Source organism: Scyliorhinus torazame, chromosome 12 (genome assembly GCF_047496885.1).
Source record: "Scyliorhinus torazame isolate Kashiwa2021f chromosome 12, sScyTor2.1, whole genome shotgun sequence".
Taxonomy (NCBI): Eukaryota; Metazoa; Chordata; class Chondrichthyes; order Carcharhiniformes; family Scyliorhinidae; genus Scyliorhinus; species Scyliorhinus torazame.
Window position 1 is genome coordinate 141226180 of NC_092718.1, and position 18921 is coordinate 141245100.

At 51.0% G+C, this 18921-nt stretch overlaps 1 protein-coding gene across 3 annotated transcripts in view; it reads left to right on the plus strand.

Annotated features, from left to right (window-relative positions):
* Window positions 1-18921, plus strand: part of LOC140386627 (collagen alpha-1(XXVI) chain-like) — a 472629-nt gene that overhangs the window by 351864 nt on the left and 101844 nt on the right. For all 3 annotated transcript variants that reach the window (XM_072469109.1, XM_072469110.1, XM_072469111.1), the window contains one exon: window positions 4593-4682. In XM_072469109.1, the coding sequence (XP_072325210.1) occupies window positions 4593-4682 (90 nt within the window). The remainder of the gene's footprint in view (window positions 1-4592; window positions 4683-18921) is intronic.

Sequence of the window (18921 nt, forward strand, 5' to 3'; positions counted from 1 at the left end):
ACTTGTGAATATAGTGGGGCAACATTTTAACCCAACCCCGTCCACGATAGTCCAGCGTTACCGGTTTAATACCGCTGAGAGGACCCCTGGAGAATCTCTTGCCGATTTTCTATCCAGGCTACGCAGGATTGCGGAGTACTGTGACTATGGTGAGACCTTGTCAGAAATGTTACGCGACCGTTTGGTTTGCGGTATTAACAATGCGGCCACCCAGAGAAAGTTGTTAGCGGAGCCAACATTGACTTTTCAACAGGCCATTCAAATAGTATTGTCCCGAGAGAGCGCAGAACGAGAAGTACAGGAGCTACAGGGAATGGAAGTGCATGCCTTGGGGCGCAACCCCTTCCGTCCGAAAACGTCCCCCCGCTCTCCTGCGGTACCTTGGGCGAGGCAACGTCCGGACCGACGCCAGTGGCCGTCGGACATTCCTCCCCGAAGGGAGCCTTCTCCAGAACCAATGGATGAGGAGCCATGTCCGTGTCAGACTTGTAGGCGCCGACCCCGTCACGGATGGCGGTCCTGGGGGCGCCAGAGGCGCCGTCGTTCCGACCAAAACTGGGACCAGCTCAGGGGCTGTAACTGGGACCAGCCCAGAGGCCGTATCTTCCATGTGGATGAACCTGCGGCGACTACTCCTGAGGACGTGGAGACGGAGGACGACTGCCTGCAGCTGCATTGTGTGGCAACTCCCCGTGTGGCCCTCATTAAGGTGACAGTACGGGTCAATGGCCACCCGCTTGAGATGGAGTTGGATACTGGCACAGCGGTATCCGTGATTGCCCAGAGGACATTCGACCGCATCAAGCAGGGTATACAGACCCTTATATTAACCGACTCACAGACCAGGTTGGCCACCTACACGGGGGAACCACTGGACATTGCAGGAACTACAATGACCCCTGTTGTCTATGGACGCCAGGAGGGGTGTTTCCCACTTATCGTGGTGCGCGGCCATGGGCCCAGCCTGTTGGGTCGGGACTGGTTGCGCCATTTGCGGTTGCAATGGCAGCACATCCTCCAAACAGTTTCTGAAGGGTTGACTGAGGTGCTAGGACGATACCCAGATGTATTCCAGCCTGGTTTGGGGAAAATAAAAGGGGCCGTAGCCTGTATCCAAGTTGAACCAGGAGCCACGCTATTTCCGGGCGCGCCCAGTGCCTTACGCCTTGCTCGAGAAGGTAGAAGGGGAGCTCACTCATTTGGAGAGTTTGGGTATTATCAGCCCGTCCGTTTTGCTGACTGGGCAGCACCAATTGTACCTGTAATGAAGCCAGATGCCACAGTTCGCTCGTGTGGCGACTATAAACTTACAGTGAATACGGTTTCCCGACTCGACCGATATCTCATGCCTCGCATAGAGGATCTCTACGTGAAACTTGCAGGTGGACTCTCGTTCACAAAATTACATATGAGTCACGCCTACCTGCAGTTGGAGCTGGACCCTGCCTCCCGACCATATGTAATGATTAATACACACCGGGGCCTGTATGAATAGACACGGTTGCCCTTTGGAGTATCCTCTGCCTGCGCAATTTTTCAACGTGTTATGGAGGGCATTTTGAGAGGTTTACCACGTGTGGCTGTCAGCTAGACGACGTTTTGATTACAGGGACGTCGGAGCAGGAACATTTGGAAAATCTGGAGGCTGTCCTTAGACGCCTTTCGGAGGCTGGAGTCCGTTTACGTCGCACAAAGTGCGTATTTCAGGCAAAGGAAGTAGTCTACCTAGGTTATCGGGTGGACCGCGAAGGTCTGCACCCCATCGCAGAGAAGGTGCGTGCAATTCAACATGCCCCCGCCCTGACTGACACTTCGCATCTTCGTTCTTTTCTCGGTCTCGTAAACTATTACGGGAAGTTCCTCCCCAATCTGGCAACTACGCTGGCCCCTTTGCACCTTCTGCTAAAGAAAAATCACACCTGGGTTTGGGGTCAGCCGCAAGAAACCGCTTTCCGGCGGGTAAAGCAACAATAGTCGTTGTCTGGGTTACTAACCCACTATGATCCTGGAAAGCCTTTGCTCGTCACATGTGATAGTATTGGGGCCGTCCTGTCCCACAAGATGGAGAACGGGGCCGAACGACCGATAGCTTTCGCCTCCCGCACATTGACTGCAGTGGAGAAAAAGTACGCGCAGATCGAGAAGGAGGGCGTGGCAGTGGTTTTTGCGGTGAAACGCTTCCACCAGTACGTGTACGGCCGCCATTTCACTATCGTGACTGATCATAAGCCCCTGCTGGGACTTTTCAGAGAGGATAAGCCAATACCGCCCATTGCTTCTGCACGGATCCAGCGCTGGGCTTTGTTGCTTGCTGCATACGAGTATTCTCTGGAGCACAAACCAGGAACGCAGATAGCAAATGCCGACGCACTGAGCCGATAGCCTTTATCGACCGGCCCCGTGTCGACCCCCACGACCGGTGAGGTGGTGGCAACCCTAAATTTTATGGACACCTTGCCTGTCACGGCATCACAGATCCGTGAGTGGACCCAGACGGAGCCAGTCCTGTCAAAGGTTCGGCACATAGTCCTGTATGGTGGGCAGCATAGACAGCTCCCAGGCGAGTTGCGGGCATTTTCCTCCAAGCTGTCAGAATTCAGCGTGGAAGACGGCATCTTGTGGGGGACGCGTGTGATTGTCCCGGAAAAAGGCCAGGAGCTGATACTAACAGACTTGCACAATGGGCATCCAGGCGTGACCAAAATGAAACTGTTGGCCCGGAGTTATGTCTGGTGGCCAGGCCTCGACACCGACATTGAGAAGGTGGCCCAAAACTGCTCCATTTGCCAGGAGCATCAGAAGCTTCCGCCGGCTGCGCCCCTACATCACTGGGAATGGCCAGGGCGGCCTTGGGCACGCTTGCATGCAGATTTCGCAGGCCCTTTTCAAGGATCCATGTTCCTTCTACTAATTGACGCCCAGTCCAAATGGCAAGAGGTGCATAAGATGCAGGGGACAACGTCCTGTGCAACAATTGAAAAGATGCGTTTATCGTTTAGTACGCATGGCCTCCCCAAGGTGCTGGTCACGGATAACGGCACTCCATTCACGAGTGAGGAGTTTGCGAGGTTCACGAAGATGAACGGCATCCACCATATCCGCACTGCCCCTTACCACCCGGCTTCAAATGAGTTGGCAGAGCGCGCAGTGCAGACATTCAAAAGAGGCCTAAAGAAGCAGTCTTCCGGATCAATGGACACGAGACTGGCTCGCTTTTTGTTTACGTACAGGACCACCCCCCATGCAGTGACTGGGGTAGCTCCCGCAGAACTCCTAATGGGCCGGAGACTTCGCACCCGCCTTAGTATGGTTTTCCCGGACATTGGCGCAAAAGTACGCCGCACACAAGAACGACAGGGACAGGGATTTTCTCGGCATCGGCCGATTCGGCAGTTTGCGCCCGGTGACCCAGTGTTCGTTCGGAATTTTGCTGGTGGTGCCCAATGGGTTCCTGGTGTAATTTTTCGCCAAACGGGCCCTCTTACCAAGTGCAAGCCCAGGGTCGTCTCCAGCGAAAACATGTAGACCACGTCCGGTCCAGAAGATCATCCCCTCAAAAGATTCCCCGCCCCCGGAGCTCATTTCAACAGCCGCAGAGACCAGAGACAAGGGAAAGTAGTCCTCACAATCTCCCACTGGTGCCTCACTCGAAGCCTGCGCAGGTCGTTACGGGACAGAATGGAGATAGTCTCTGACATGACGGAGGCAGCAGACTCTGACTCCGAGATGGAGACACAGGATGCATCAGAGGGGGAATCCTCGGGTCCACGGGCCGTGGATATACAACCGCGCCGTTCATCACGGAAGCGCCGGTCTCCGTCTCGTTACACGCCGCCTGATCCAGCGCCGCGTGCAAATGGTGTCCGGCCTGCGGCCAAACGAGTCCAACGCCCTCCTTTGTCAGGGTCTTCGGTGGATTCCTTGGACTTTGGGGGGGAGGGATGTTATAACCTGCCTACTTACCATTGGCTGGGGACTAATGACTATCCCACAATCCTGTGGGAGTATGAGCTTCCCCAATGAGGGGGCGGAGAAACCACTAGTAAACTCCTAGTATAAATAAAGCTGGCCAGTTCAGGAACCAGGAGGTAGCAAGGGAAGTTACTGCTACTGTTATGTATATATGTTATAGTAAATAAATGTTATTACTTTGTATCCTTAAAACTCATGCTGGATTCTTCGTGGCCCTTACAAAACCAATGTTCAAAGTCCTTTTTGGCATTGCTTGATTGCGGCTCCAGCTGCAGGCGATCTGGCTTGATGCAGACGTCCATCTTCTGAAAACTTTAGTGTCATCAATTGATGCACGATCAATTACACAAAGACGAGAGTTAAATACAACTGAGGCTTTATTACACTAAGATGTGTGGCCTCCTACAGCAGCTGGCGAAATGGCTGCTGTGTGGGGAGCACACATAGTTATACTCCGCCTACTGAGCGGGGCCAGCAGGCAGGGACTACCCCCCTACCTGTAGTACAGGGCCTTACCACACATCTCCTAATATATACAACAGTGGTGATTACCACAATACCTACATGTTTTAGCTTTCACTCAGTGACTGCCATTGTTTGATTTTTCTTGTCATTCCCAGCTGATGTACCTCTGCCTGCCACCTTTACCGATACTCAACTGAGAGGCCTCCCGGGGTCCCCAGGAGAACAAGGCCCGGCTGGAACACCAGGTATTGTTCACTGTTACTTCATTGGGCAAATATCCTGAGGAATTCTTTTAATGAGATGGGATGTCCAGTAATGAGCAGCAATAGCTGGCTTCTTGGGGAATGTGTTGAATGTACAGCCTGGTTATAAAATGGTATTTGCTGGTGGTTTCCCGCACAGAGTAAGATTGCAGTTGTTCATTAAAAGTAAGCGAATTTAGTAATACATCTCTTCAAGGGGCCAATGGAAGATTACTTTTGGCTCAGTCGATTTCGGCGGGAGAACAGCTGGTGAGTCAGTTTCAGCATGAGCAGTGCGGAAGTGGCTGCTGGGAGGTAAGTCTGTCCTTTAAAAGCACTTGTCTTTGCAGGGGCAGGCCAGTCGATTTCGGCGGGAGAACAGCTGGTGAGTCAGTTTCAGCGGGAGCAGTGCGGAAGTGGCTGCTGGGAGGTAAGTCTGTCCTTTAAAAGCACTTGTCTTTGCAGGGGCAGGCCAGTCGATTTCGGCGGGAGAACAGCTGGTGAGTCAGTTTCAGCGGGAGCAGTGCGGAAGTGGCTGCTGGGAGGTAAGTCTGTCCTTTAAAAGCACTTGTCTTTGCAGGGGCAGGCCAGTCGATTTCGGCGGGAGTGGAGCTGGCTGGTTAGTCAATTTCAGCAGGAGCTGAGAATTTTTTTTTTTAAATTAGTGTTTTAGGCGGGAACAGGAAGTCGACCCGCGGATGTCTGGGAAGACCTTCACCAATAAATTCTGGTGGAGAGGAAACCCGAGACACTACACGTGTAGTGTCTCCCCCCCCGCCCTCCTCCTCTAACCTAATAATAAAACCCATTGGTCTGAGGTAAGTACCATATTTTATTATATTATTATTGTTTTTTATAAAAAATTTAATTTAGTTGTTAGCCAGATCTTGGTAGAAAGTTAGAGGAATGGCAGGGAAGGGAGTGCAATGTTCCTCCTGCAGGATGTTTGAGGTGAGGGATGCAGTTAGTGTCCCTGCTGATTTTACCTGCAGGAAGTGCTGCCATCTCCAGCTCCTCCAAGACCGAGTTAGGGAACTGGAGCTGGAGTTGGAAGAACTTCGGATCATTTGGGCGGCAGAAGGGGTCATAGATAGCAGCTTCAGGGAATTAGTTACACCAAAGATTGGAGATAGGTGGGTAACTGTAAGAAGGACTGGGAAAAAGCAGTCAGTGCAGGGATCCCCTGCGGTCATTCCCCTGAGAAACAAGTATACCGCTTTGGATACTTGTGGGGGGGACGACTTACCAGGGGTAAGCCATGGGGTACGGGCCTCTGGCACGGAGTCTGTCCCTGTTGCTCAGAAGGGAAGGGGGGAGAGGAGCAGAGCATTAGTAATTGGGGACTCTATAGTCAGGGGCACAGATAGGAGATTTTGTGGGAGCGTGAGAGACTCACGTTTGGTATGTTGTCTCCCAGGTGCAAGGGTACGTGATGTCTCGGATCGTGTTTTCCGGGTCCTTAGGGGGAGGGGGAGCAGCCCCAAGTCGTGGTCCACATTGGCACTAACGACATAGGTAGGAAAGGGGACAAGGATGTCAGGCAGGCTTTCAGGGAGCTAGGATGGAAGCTCAGAACTAGAACAAACAGAGTTGTTATCTCTGGGTTGTTGACCGTGCCACGTGATAGTGAGATGAGGAATAGGGAGGGAGAGCATGTAAACACGTGGCTACAGGGATGGTGCAGGCGGGAGGGATTCAGATTTCTGGATAACTGGGGCTCTTTCTGGAGAAGGTGGGACCTCTACAGACAGGATGGTCTACATCTGAACCTGAGGGGCACAAATATCCTGGGGGGGAGATTTGTTAGTGCTCTTTGGGGGGGTTTAAACTAATGCAGCAGGGGCATGGGAACCTGGATTGTAGTTTTAGGGTAAGGGAGAATGAGAGTATAGAGGTCAGGAGCACAGATTTGACGTCGCAGGAGGGGGCCAGTGTTCAGGTAGGTGGTTTGAAGTGTGCCTTCTTCAATGCCAGGAGTATACGAAACAAGGTAGGGGAACTGGCAGCATGGGTTGGTACCTGGGACTTCGATGTTGTGGCCATTTCGGAGACATGGATAGAGCAGGGACAGGAATGGATGTTGCAGGTTCCGGGGTTTAGGTCTTTTAGTAAGCTCAGAGAAGGAGGCAAAAGAGGGGGAGGTGTGGCGCTGCTAGTCAAGAACAGTATTACGGTGGCGGAGAGGATGCTAGATGGGGACTCTTCTTCCGAGGTAGTATGGGCTGAAGTTAGAAACAGGAAAGGAGAGGTCACCCTGTTGGGAGTTTTTTATAGGCCTCCTAATAACTCTAGGGATGTAGAGGAAAGGATGGCGAAGATAATTCTGGATAAGAGCGAAAGTAACAGGGTAGTTATTATGGGAGACTTTAACTTTCCAAATATTGACTGGAAAAAATATAGTTCGAGTACAATAGATGGGTCATTTTTTGTACAGTGTGTGCAGGCGGGTTTCCTGAAACAATATGTTGACAGGCCAACAAGAGGCGAGGCCACGTTGGATTTGGTTTTGGGTAATGAACCAGGCCAGGTGTTGGATTTGGAGGTAGGAGAGCACTTTGGGGACAGTGACCACAATTCGGTGATGTTTACATTAATGATGGAAAGGGATAAGTATACACCGCAGGGCAAGAGTTATAGCTGGGGGAAGGGCAATTATGATGCCATTAGACGTGACTTGGGGGGGATAAGGTGGAGAAGTAGGCTGCAAGTGTTGGGCACACTGGATAAGTGGGGCTTGTTCAAGGATCAGCTACTGCGTGTTCTTGATAAGTATGTACCGGTCAGGCAGGGAGGAAGGCGTCGAGCGAGGGAACCATGGTTTACCAAGGAAGTGGAATCTCTTGTTAAGAGGAAGAAGGAGGCCGATGTGAAGATGAGGTGTGAAGTTTCAGTTGGGGCGATGGATAGTTACAAGGTAGCGAGGAAGGATCTAAAGAGAGAGCTAAGACGAGCAAGGAGGGGACATGAGAAGTATTTGGCAGGAAGGATCAAGGAAAACCCAAAAGCTTTCTCTAGGTATGTCAGGAATAAGCGAATGACTAGGGAAAGAGTAGGACCAGTCAAGGACAGGGATGGGAAATTGTGTGTGGAGTCTGAAGAGATAGGCGAGATACTAAATGAATATTTTTCGTCAGTATTCACTCAGGAAAAAGATAATGTTGTGGAGGAGAATGCTGAGCCCCAGGCTAATAGAATAGATGGCATTGAGGTATGTAGGGAAGAGGTGTTGGCAATTCTGGACAGGCTTAAAATAGATAAGTCCCCGGGACCTGATGGGATTTATCCTAGGATTCTCTGGGAGGCCAGGGAAGAGATTGCTGGACCTTTGGCTTTGATTTTTATGTCATCATTGGCTACAGGAATAGTGCCAGAGGACTGGAGGACAGCAGATGTGGTCCCTTTGTTCAAAAAGGGGAGCAGAGACAACCCCGGCAACTATAGACCGGTGAGCCTCACGTCTGTAGTGGGTAAAGTCTTGGAGGGGATTATAAGAGACAAGATTTATAATCATCTAGATAGGAATAATATGATCAGGGATAGTCAGCATGGCTTTGTGAAGGGAAGGTCATGCCTCACAAACCTTATTGAGTTCTTTGAGAAGGTGACTGAACAGGTAGATGAGGGTAGAGCAGTTGATGTGGTGTATATGGATTTCAGCAAAGCGTTTGATAAGGTTCCCCACGGTAGGCTATTGCAGAAAATACGGAGGCTGGGGATTGAGGGTGATTTAGAGATGTGGATCAGAAATTGGCTAGCTGAAAGAAGACAGAGGGTGGTGGTTGATGGGAAATGTTCAGAATGGAGTACAGTCACAAGTGGAGTACCACAAGGATCTGTTCTGGGGCCGTTGCTGTTTGTCATTTTTATCAATGACCTAGAGGAAGGCGCAGAAGGGTGGGTGAGTAAATTTGCAGACGATACTAAAGTCGGTGGTGTTGTCGATAGTGTGGAAGGATGTAGCAGGTTACAGAGGGATATAGATAAGCTGCAGAGCTGGGCTGAGAGGTGGCAAATGGAGTTTAATGTAGAGAAGTGTGAGGTGATTCACTTTGGAAGGAATAACAGGAATGCGGAATATTTTGCTAATGGTAAAGTTCTTGAAAGTGTGGATGAGCAGAGGGATCTAGGTGTCCATGTACATAGATCCCTGAAAGTTGCCACCCAGGTTGATAGGGTTGTGAAGAAGGCCTATGGAGTGTTGGCCTTTATTGGTAGAGGGATTGAGTTCCGGAGTCGGGAGGTCATGTTGCAGCTGTACAGAACTCTGGTACGGCCGCATTTGGAGTATTGCGTACAGTTCTGGTCACCGCATTATAGGAAGGACGTGGAGGCTTTGGAGCGGGTGCAGAGGAGATTTACCAGGATGTTGCCTGGTATGGAGGGGAAATCTTATGAGGAAAGGCTGATGGACTTGAGGTTGTTTTCGTTGGAGAGAAGAAGGTTAAGAGGAGACTTAATGGAGGCATACAAAATGATCAGGGGGTTGGATAGGGTGGACAGTGAGAGCCTTCTCCCGCGGATGGAAATGGCTGGCACGAGGGGACATAACTTTAAACTGAGGGGTAATAGATATAGGACAGAGGTCAGAGGTAGGTTCTTTACGCAAAGAGTAGTGAGGCCGTGGAATGCCCTACCTGCTACAGTAGTGAACTCGCCAACATTGAGGGCATTTAAAGGTTTATTGGATAAACATATGGATGATAATGGCATAGTGTAGGTTAGATGGCTTTTGTTTCGGTGCAACATCGTGGGCCGAAGGGCCTGTACTGCGCTGTATTGTTCGATGTTCATACCCTCACATGTCACATGTCGGGCTTTGGCTCTATCGTCTGTATGGATATTCAAGCTGAAACTCAAGGTTGATTCCTCCCACCCCAAGTCCGAGACAAATTGGACAAGAGTTACTCATGGGCCCCTTCACAGTAGCCAGCTTCAGAATTTCTCTGCTGGAGTCCCAAGAGCATAGACCTCAGCCAGCTTCCCAGTCGAGACAGTACCTGGTGATGGGAGACAGTGAGAATGGAGATGAAAGGATGTAGATCGCTACCTGAGTGAAATAACCATAGCATCAAGTTTAATAACTAATTAACATTGCAAACTGTGAGCAAGGATAAGGGCAGACATAAAAAAGAACTTACATTCACTTAGCAACGTTTCTCATCTTTAGGACACCCCAAATAATGTTCTAGTAAATTGACGGAATGAAGAGCAGCCATTGATACAATTGAAGGGAAATATCGACTCACTTACACACAGCAAGATCCCACAACAGCAGTGTGATAATGACCAGATAATCTGTTTTTTTTGTGGTGTTGTTTGAAGGCTAACTATTGATCAGGGCACTGGGAATAACTCCGGTACTCTTCAACCGAGTAAAGGCTTGTGCCATAGTACAGCTTTCGCCCAATACCATACTGCAGTGACAGCATTGATCTTGTGCTCGGGTCTTGAGAGTGAGACATTAAGCCACAATCTTCTGTCGTTCCTACTGAGCATGTCCAGCAGCAGATGTTTATTGTGCCATATATAGGTAATACAATTTGGTTTGGTGAATTACTGATGCCATTGGATCCAAATTGTATATTTTAATGGGGTTTCGACTGGTTACCATTATGCCCTCCAATCAGAGGGCATTCCTGATGCAAGACCAGTTTCATGAGGGACTATGGAAAGTGGGAAAATGGGAGGTGAATGAGGCTGAAGGTTGGGAATCCCCTTTCCTACCTCACTTACACTAAACTCTGGGTCCAAAGGTTTGTTAGAATGGTGGTGAGTGCAGTCAATTGACACTTTTGAAATGGGGATTGATAGATTTTGGGAAGTGGAAAATGGAGCAGAATATAAGAGGATAGAACCCAAGATTCAACTACACAAACTCTGGTTAGACCACGCCTGGGGTTTCCGGGGGGCAGTTCTGAGCTCAACACCTTAAGAAGGATTTATTTTCCTTTGAGGGAGCTTAGTGTCGATTTATCAGAATGAGATATGGATTCCCAGATGGAAAAAAACAGTTTGGACCTGTATTGTTGTTTCCCCATTTTACTGGTGTTCCAAGGCTAAAGAACAAAGAAACAAAGAACAAGAACAACAGGCTATTCAGTCCTCCAAGCATCTGCCGACCATGCAACCCATCCAACCTAAAACCTTCTACATTTCCGGGGTCCGTATCCCTCTATTCCTATCCTATTCCTGTATTTGACAAGACACCCCTTAAACATCACCATCGTCCCTGCTTCCACCACCTCCTCCGGCAGCGAGTTCCAGGCAGCCACTACCCTCTATGTAAAAAAACTTACCTCGCACATCATCTCTAAACTTTGTCCCTCGCACCTTAAACCTATGTCCCCTAGTAATTGATCCCTTTACCCTGGGAAAAAGCTTCTGACTATCCACTCTGTCTATGCCCCTCATAATTTTGTAGACATCTATCAGGTCTCCTCTCAACCCCCCTTATTGCAGTGAGAACAAACCGAGTTTATTCAACCACTCCTCATAGCTAATGCCGTCCATACCAGGCAACATCCTGATAAACCTCTTCTGTAACCTCTCCAAAGCCTCCACATCCTTCTGGTAGTGTGGTGACCAGAATTGAACACTATATTCCAAGTGTGGCCTAACTAACGTTCTATACAACTGCAACATGACTTGCCAATTTTTATACTCAATGCCCCGGCCAATGAAGGCAAGCATGCCGTATGCCTTCTTGACCACCTTCTCCACCTGTGTTGCCCCTTTCAGTGACCTGTGGACCTGTACTCCTAGATCTCTTTGACTTTCAATACTCTTGAGGGTTCTACCATTTCCTGTATATTCCCTACCTGCATTAGACCTTCCAAAATGCATTACCTCACATTTGTCCGGATTAAACTCCATCTGCCATCTCTCCTGTGGATCTATACACCCAAATCCCTCTGACTGTCAATACAAGAAGGGTTCTGCCATTTATTCTATAACCATTTACTGTATGACCAGTATTCTTATTTCCTTGTTTTACTGTTTTTTTGTTCTGCAAGGGTTAAAGTGTGAGGAGAGATTCCACATAAACTAGGGTCGTGCTCCCTGGAATTGTAAAGATTTTGGGATGAAGTTGAATTTGAATTGATTGGCGTTTTCAAGGTATTGTGGGTACAGAGAGAGATGGACAGAGAGAGATGGACAGAGAGAGAGAGAGAGAGAAACTGCTCCAACTGGTGAAGGTCAGGGCCCGAGGACTATTTTTCACAATTAGAATCAGACCTTTCAGGAGTGAAGTTGGAACCCCCCCCACACACACACACACAAAGGGTGGTAGAAGTTTGGAACTCAATTGCAAATGGCAATTGATCTTGATCAATTGTTAATTTTAAGGGGCTGAATGGTCTCCTCTTGTTCTGCAAAAGGGATGAAGTTGTTAGGAATGAGAGGTGGATCTTATAGCAAAGTGGCTCAGCTTCAGAAGCACCAACTTGGCTGTAAAGCATTCAGGCTCTTCTCAGCTGTAAAATGATTTGAAGGTGTTATCTTCAAATCATTGAAGGCAGCATATCTAGATAACTGGACAGAGTCTATGCTTCCCCTAAATGTCCTGCTGTCAATGACCAGCTTCTCAAAGTCTCTATTGCCGCCCTCAGTATCTTGAGGAAAGGTTGAAATATCCATTTCAATATTTACTGCCTTTTAATGTCTAATGACCTAATTTGCTAACATTGAAGTGGCCACACACTCATAAATATTCCCAACAACCCTTGATCATAGAATTTATAGTGCAGAAGGAGGCCATTCGGCCCATCGAGTCTGCACTGGCCCTTGGAAAGAGCACCCCACTTAAGCCCACACCTCCACCCTATCCCTGTCACCCAATAACCCCACCCAACATTTTTGGGCGCTAAGGACAATTTAGCATGGCCAATCCACCAAACCTGCACATCTTTGGACTGTGGGAGGAAACCGGAGCACCCAGAGGAAACCCACGCAGACACGGGGAGAACATGCAGACTCCACACAGACAGTGACCCAAGCCGGGAATCAAACCTGGGACCCTGGAGCTGTGAAGCAACTGTGCTGACCACTGTGCTACACAGCTGCCCATGAATAACCTCAGCCAGTACAGGAATTGAACCCGTGCTGCTGGCCTTGTTCTGCATCACAAACCAGCTGTTTAGTCCACTGAGCTAAACGGGCCCCTAAGAGTTGCTATCGCAATGCTAGGTGTGGTAAACCACTGTTTTCTGATATTAAAGGTTGTACGGTAGAACCTGCACTACAGGTTCACCTGTGGCCCCTGCATGCTAGCTCCGCCCAGGAGCCGGATTATAAATATGCGTGGCCTCCAGCTCGCAGCCATTTTGTCAACTGCTGTGGGAGGCCACACATCTGATACTATTAAAGCCCCAGTTTGGATTCAACTTCGTCTCCAGTCAAATTGATCATGCCTCAACTTATTAGTATCAGATTCAGAAGATGGACGTCTGGATTAAACCAGATCGCCTGCAGTTGGATCCTGTAGCCACCTGAGTTGGCCACTTCCCGACTTAAAATGGAGAACCGCAAAGGCTGAAGGGAAATTCAGCCAACACAGGCAAAAACTAGCAGGTGCAAGTTTACTGTGTATTAGACTCTGCAGAAACCCAAACAGCATTGATACAATGTAATGTAGCAGCCATCTACATAGTAATGAGCGATCCCTGGGAACAATCGAAACATTTTGAGGTAAACAAAGCCAAGCCAGACTCCTCGGCGCCAGCAGGAGCCAACACAAAAGAGGTTAATGGACACTTAAAGACCGCCCAACGATCAGGGAACCGCTCCAGTATTGGAGAAATCGAACCAAGCGATTGGAACGAAGTCCAATCACTTGAAACCAAGTACGGGGTCCGCCCCGAAAGGCGGGAAGCCCCTGGGGACTATAAAGTAAAGCCCCCAAGTTCAAATCGTCATTCTTGACAGGGTCACTCAGCAACGAGAAGCAACCCCTGAGAGTGAACTGTCCAGCGGCCTCCAAGCAAGTAAGTCTCAAGTCAACACTTGCTACGAGATAGGCACTCCTAGCTACCAGTCCATACCAGCTTTTGAATCCTGCAGACTCAGGACCTGAACAAAAGGCCATTTGTTCCCCTGACCTGGTGGGCCAGTCCGAAGCTAAATATTGGCCTGTTAGTGATACAAATAGCTTAGAAAGTAGAGTTGATGCATGAATAGTGATTTACTGTGTATAATAAATGTGCTTTGATTTGAATCTTACTAATTGGTGTGTTGAGTTATTGATCATTACTTGAACTTGAACCTCGTGGCGGTATCATAAAGATACCTGGCGACTCTAGAGCAAAGGTTATAAAACAGAGCCAATTGAACCAACCAAAAGTTAGCAACAATCCACACGCAAGCGACGCCAGAAAGGATTTCCAGCACAGGCTAGCTTGATTTTAAGTGTATATCAACACGGCGCCGACCCCTGTTCCAGAGGCTCAGAAGATTCAAATATTGTACTCCAGACTCAGCTCCAAAGTCTTCCCGCTGATCCAGGATGCGCCTAATTACGTTGATGCCATGACTCAACACAAAGAAAATTATGAACAGAAGACGAACACGCTCTTCGCCAGACACGCGGTCGCAATGCGTACTCAACTACCTGGTGAGTCAATCGACGACATCTGGAGGGCCCTGATCCCACTAGTTCGGGACTGTGACTGCCACGACGTTACAGCTAAGGAGCACTCCGATCTGCTTATGCGGGACGCCTTTGTAACTGGGATTGGTTCTGTTGTCATCAGGCAGCGGCTCCTAGAAGCGACCTCGCAGAGACTAAACCACTAGCGCTCTCCATGACGGTCGCCCTGTGCAATGTCCAGTCCTACGCCCCCAACCCACTCCTCCTACGCTTCATGGGCCCCACATGCAGCCACCCCACCGGGGGCGCTACCCACTCAATACGCCTGCGCTACGCGCCAGCCAGTGATCTCTGGGGGACCCCGGTGCTATTTTTGCGGCCAGCAAAAACACCCCTGCCAACGCTGCTCTGCCCGCGCTGCCCTTTGTAAGGCCTGCGGGAAGAAGGGCCACTTCACTGCGGTGTGCCAGGCCTGCTCAGCGGCCGTGGTCGCCCCCACCCACCCCCGCCCCCGGTCACGGACAATGGCCGCCGCCATCCTCCTCCCCTCCCCAGGCCATGTGCGACCAATGGGCGCCGCTATCTTCTCCCCCGCACAACACGTGCGTTTCATGGGCGCTGCCATCTTGCTCCACCCCTGCAACGTGCGTTCCATGGGCGCCGCCATTTTGTAATCCCCAGGATCTCCGGGCACCGCCATCTTGTAATCCCCAGGATCTCCGGGCGCCGCCATCTTGTCCACCCCACAGCACATGGATACCAACGGTGTTCCAGGATCTCAACTCAACGGCCGTCTCCCTACCCGACGATCAACCACGGCTCGCCTCCATGGCAATCGACCAGTTCTGACCAGATAATCTGACCAACACATCCACCAGCGTGAAAGTCAACTGCCATGTGACCTCCTGCCTACTGGACTCCGGGAGCACCGAGAGCTTTGTACACCCAAATACGGTAAGGCGCTGCTCCCTTAAGGTACACCCTACCAATCAAAGTATCTCCCTGGCCTCCGGATCCCATCACGTAGCGATCCGGGGGTACTGCACGGTCACGCTCACAGTCCAAGGCATAGAGTTCCACGGTTTTCACCTCTACATCCTCCCTAACCTCTGCACTGCACTTATCTGCATTAAGGAGGCTGTTCCCGTACCAGCCTCCCCGAACAGGCGCCGGAATGTGGCGACTAGGAGCTTTTCACAGTAACTTCATTTGAAGCCTACTTGTGACAATAAGCGATTTTCATTTCATTTTTCATCCTCGGCCTGGACTTGCAGTGCAACCTCCAGAGCCTGAGCCTTAAATTCGACGGACTCTTACCACCCCTCACTGTGTGCGGCCTCGCGACCCTAAAGGTCGATCCTCCTTCCCTCTTTGCAATCTAACTCCAGATTGCAAACCCGTCGCCACCAGGAGCAGATGGTACAGCACCCAGGATAAGGCCTTCATCTAGTCCAAGGTCCAGCGGTTGCTTCGGGAGGGAGTCATCGAAGCCAGCAACAGCCCCTGGAGAGCTCAAGTGGTAGTGGTTAAGTCTGGGGAGAAAAAAACGAATGGTCGTGGACTACAGCCAGACCATCAACAGGTACATGCAGCTCGTCGCGTACCCCCTCCCACGTATATCTGACATGGTTAACCAGATTGCGCAGTACCGGGTATTCTCAACGGTGGACCAGAAATCCGCTTACCGCCAGCTCCCCATCCGTAAATCGGACCGTCCATACACCGCCTTCGAGGCAGACAGCCGTCTATGGCACTTCCTTAGGGTCCCCTTCGGCGTCACCAATAGGGTTTCGGTCTTCCAAAGGGAGATGGACCGAATGGCTTGCGGGCCACGTTCCCGTACCTAGAGAATGTGACCAACTGCGGCCATGATCAGCAGGACCACGACGCCAACCTCGCTAAATTTCTCCGCCACTCTCCTCAACCTCACGTATAACAAGGAGAAGTGTGGCTTCCGTACAAACCGTTTAGCCATCCTCAGCTACGTGGTCCAAAATGGAGTTCTGGGGCCCGATCCCGACCGCATGCGCCCCCTCATGGAGCTCCCCCTCCCCCACTGCCCCAAGGCCCTGAAACGCTGCCTGGGGTTCTTCTCATATTACGCGCAGTGGGTCCCAAACTATGCGGACAAGGCCCGCCCACTCATACTGTCCACTCATTTCCCCCTGACGGCAGAGGCCCACCAGACTTTCGCCCGGATCAGAGCTGATATTGCCAAAGCTGGCATGCACGCTGTAGACGAAACACTTCCTTTCCAAGTAGAAAGCGACGCATCAGACATCGCCCTTGCCGCCACCCTCAACCAGGCAGGCAGGCCCGTGGCATTCTTTTCCCGCATGAAAATGAAAATGAAATGAAAATCGCTTATTGTCACAAGTAGGCTTCAATGAAGTTACAGTGAAAAACCCCTAGTCGCCACATTCCGGAGCCTGTTCGGGGACGCTGTTACGGTAATTGAACCGTGCTGCTGGCCTGCCTTGGTCTGCTTTCAAAGCCAGCGATTTAGCCCTGTGCTAAACCGCATCCTTCATGCCTCTGAAATTCGGCACTCATCCATCGAAAAAGAGGCCAAGGCTATCGTTGAGGCTGTGCGACATTGGAGGCATTACCTGGCCGGCAGGAGATTCGTACTCCTCACTGATCAACGGTCGGTAGCCTTCATGTTCAACAACACACAGCGGGGCAAGATCAAAAATGATAAAATCTTGCGGTGGAGAATCGAGCTCTCCACCTTTAATTACGAGATTAAGTATCGCCCTGGCAAACTCAACGAGCCCCCAGACACCCTATCCCGAGGTACATGTGCCAGCGCAGTTAGACCGACTCCGGGCCCTGCACGACGGCCATTGTCACCCAGGGGGCACTCGGTTGTACCATTTCATTAAGGCACAAAATTTGCCCTACTCCGTCGAGGAAGTAAGGACGATCACCAAGGACTGCCAGGTCTGTGCGGAGTGCAAGCCGCACTTCTACCGGCCGGACCGCGCGCACCTGGTGAAGGCCTCCCGCCCCTTTGAACGCCTCAGCGTGGATTTCAAAGGCCCCCTCCCTTCCTCTGATCGACACACACATTTCCTCAGTGTGATCGTTGAATACTCCCAGTTTCCCTTCGCCATCCCATGCCCCGACATGATGTCTGCCACCGTCATTAAAGCCCTTAATTCTATCTTCACTCTGTTCGGCTTCCCCGCCTACATCCACAGTGACAGGGGATCCTCATTCATGAGTGATGAGCTGTGGCACAACCAATTACTCACGAGTCGAGAAGTGATGAAGTCAATCGAGGCTTTATTAAGCAAGACTTGTTCCCCAGCAGCTCAGTTACAGAATGCGGCTGCTGGGAGAACCCGGTAATACTCCGCCTTACTGGGTGGAGCCAGCAGGTGGCAGATCCAATCAGGACCCAGTGTCTGTCTACCAATAGCCTCTCGGCATCACAGGTACCGTACTACCCCTAATACATACCACCACATTCACCCCTTGTTAAAAAGGAACCCGGCGGGGTGGTGGGTCGCATGGTGGTAGGGGTTTACAAAGCTGGTCCTGGAATTATCTCCATACAGTGGCTATGCCTTGATCTCAACAGTTAACTGTTTACAGATTTTGGCTGAATTATTTACAGATTTTTGTTTTGTCACACGGATTCCACGAGTCGAGTGGGTGCCCTGGTCGTCCTCGTCGATCGTCTCAGCCCCGGTTCTGGTGCAGGTGCTGGCTCGGGCACTGTCGTCTCTGGGAGCGTCGCGCTGTTTGTTCCTGTTACCTTACTCCTGGGCGGGTACGGGAGGAGGACCGATCCACCCGGGAAGGGAGCAGCCGTGGGGTGCGCCGGCGGGAGGGAGGGGGTGATTGGTGTTGGGGGGGTGTGTGTGGTTCCAGCGGGCGCCAGGTCCCGCAGGGAGACCGTGTCCTGTCGGCCGTCAGGGTACGCCACGTACGCGTACTGAGGGTTTGCATGGAGAAGGTGAACCCTCTCGACCAACGGGTCCGATTTGTGCGCCCGCACATGCTTTCGGACCAAGATGGGTCCTGGGGCTGCCAGCCAGGTCGGCAGCGACGTTCCGGAGGAGGACTTCCTAGGGAAGACAAGGAGGCGCTCGTGAGGCGTTTGATTAGTGGTGGTACACAGCAGTGACCGGATGGAGTGGAGGGCATCCGGGAGGACTTCCTGCCAACGGGAAACTGGGAGACTTCTGGACCGTAGGGCCAGACCGTGCCGTTCTCCCTCTCTACCTGACCGTTCCCCCGGGGGTTGTAACTGGTCGTCCTGCTCGAGGCTATTCCCTTGCTGAGCAGGAACTGACGCAGTTCGTCGCTCATGAAGGAGGACCCCCTGTCGCTATGGATGTACGCGGGGAAACCGAACAGTGTAAAGATGGTGCCGAGGGCTTTAATGACTGTGGCCGCGGTCATGTCGGGGCAGGGGATGGCGAAGGGGAAACGGGAGTATTCGTCCACCACGTTTAGGAAGTACGCGTTGCGGTCGGTGAAGGGGAGGGGGCCTTTGAAATCCAGACTGAGGCATTCAAAGTGACGGGAAGCCTTTATCAGGTGCGCTCTATCGGGCCTGAAAAAGTGCGGCTTGCACTCTGCGCAGATTTGGCAGTTCCTGGTGGCTGTTCGGACCTCCTCAACAGAGTAAGGGAGGTTGCGGGT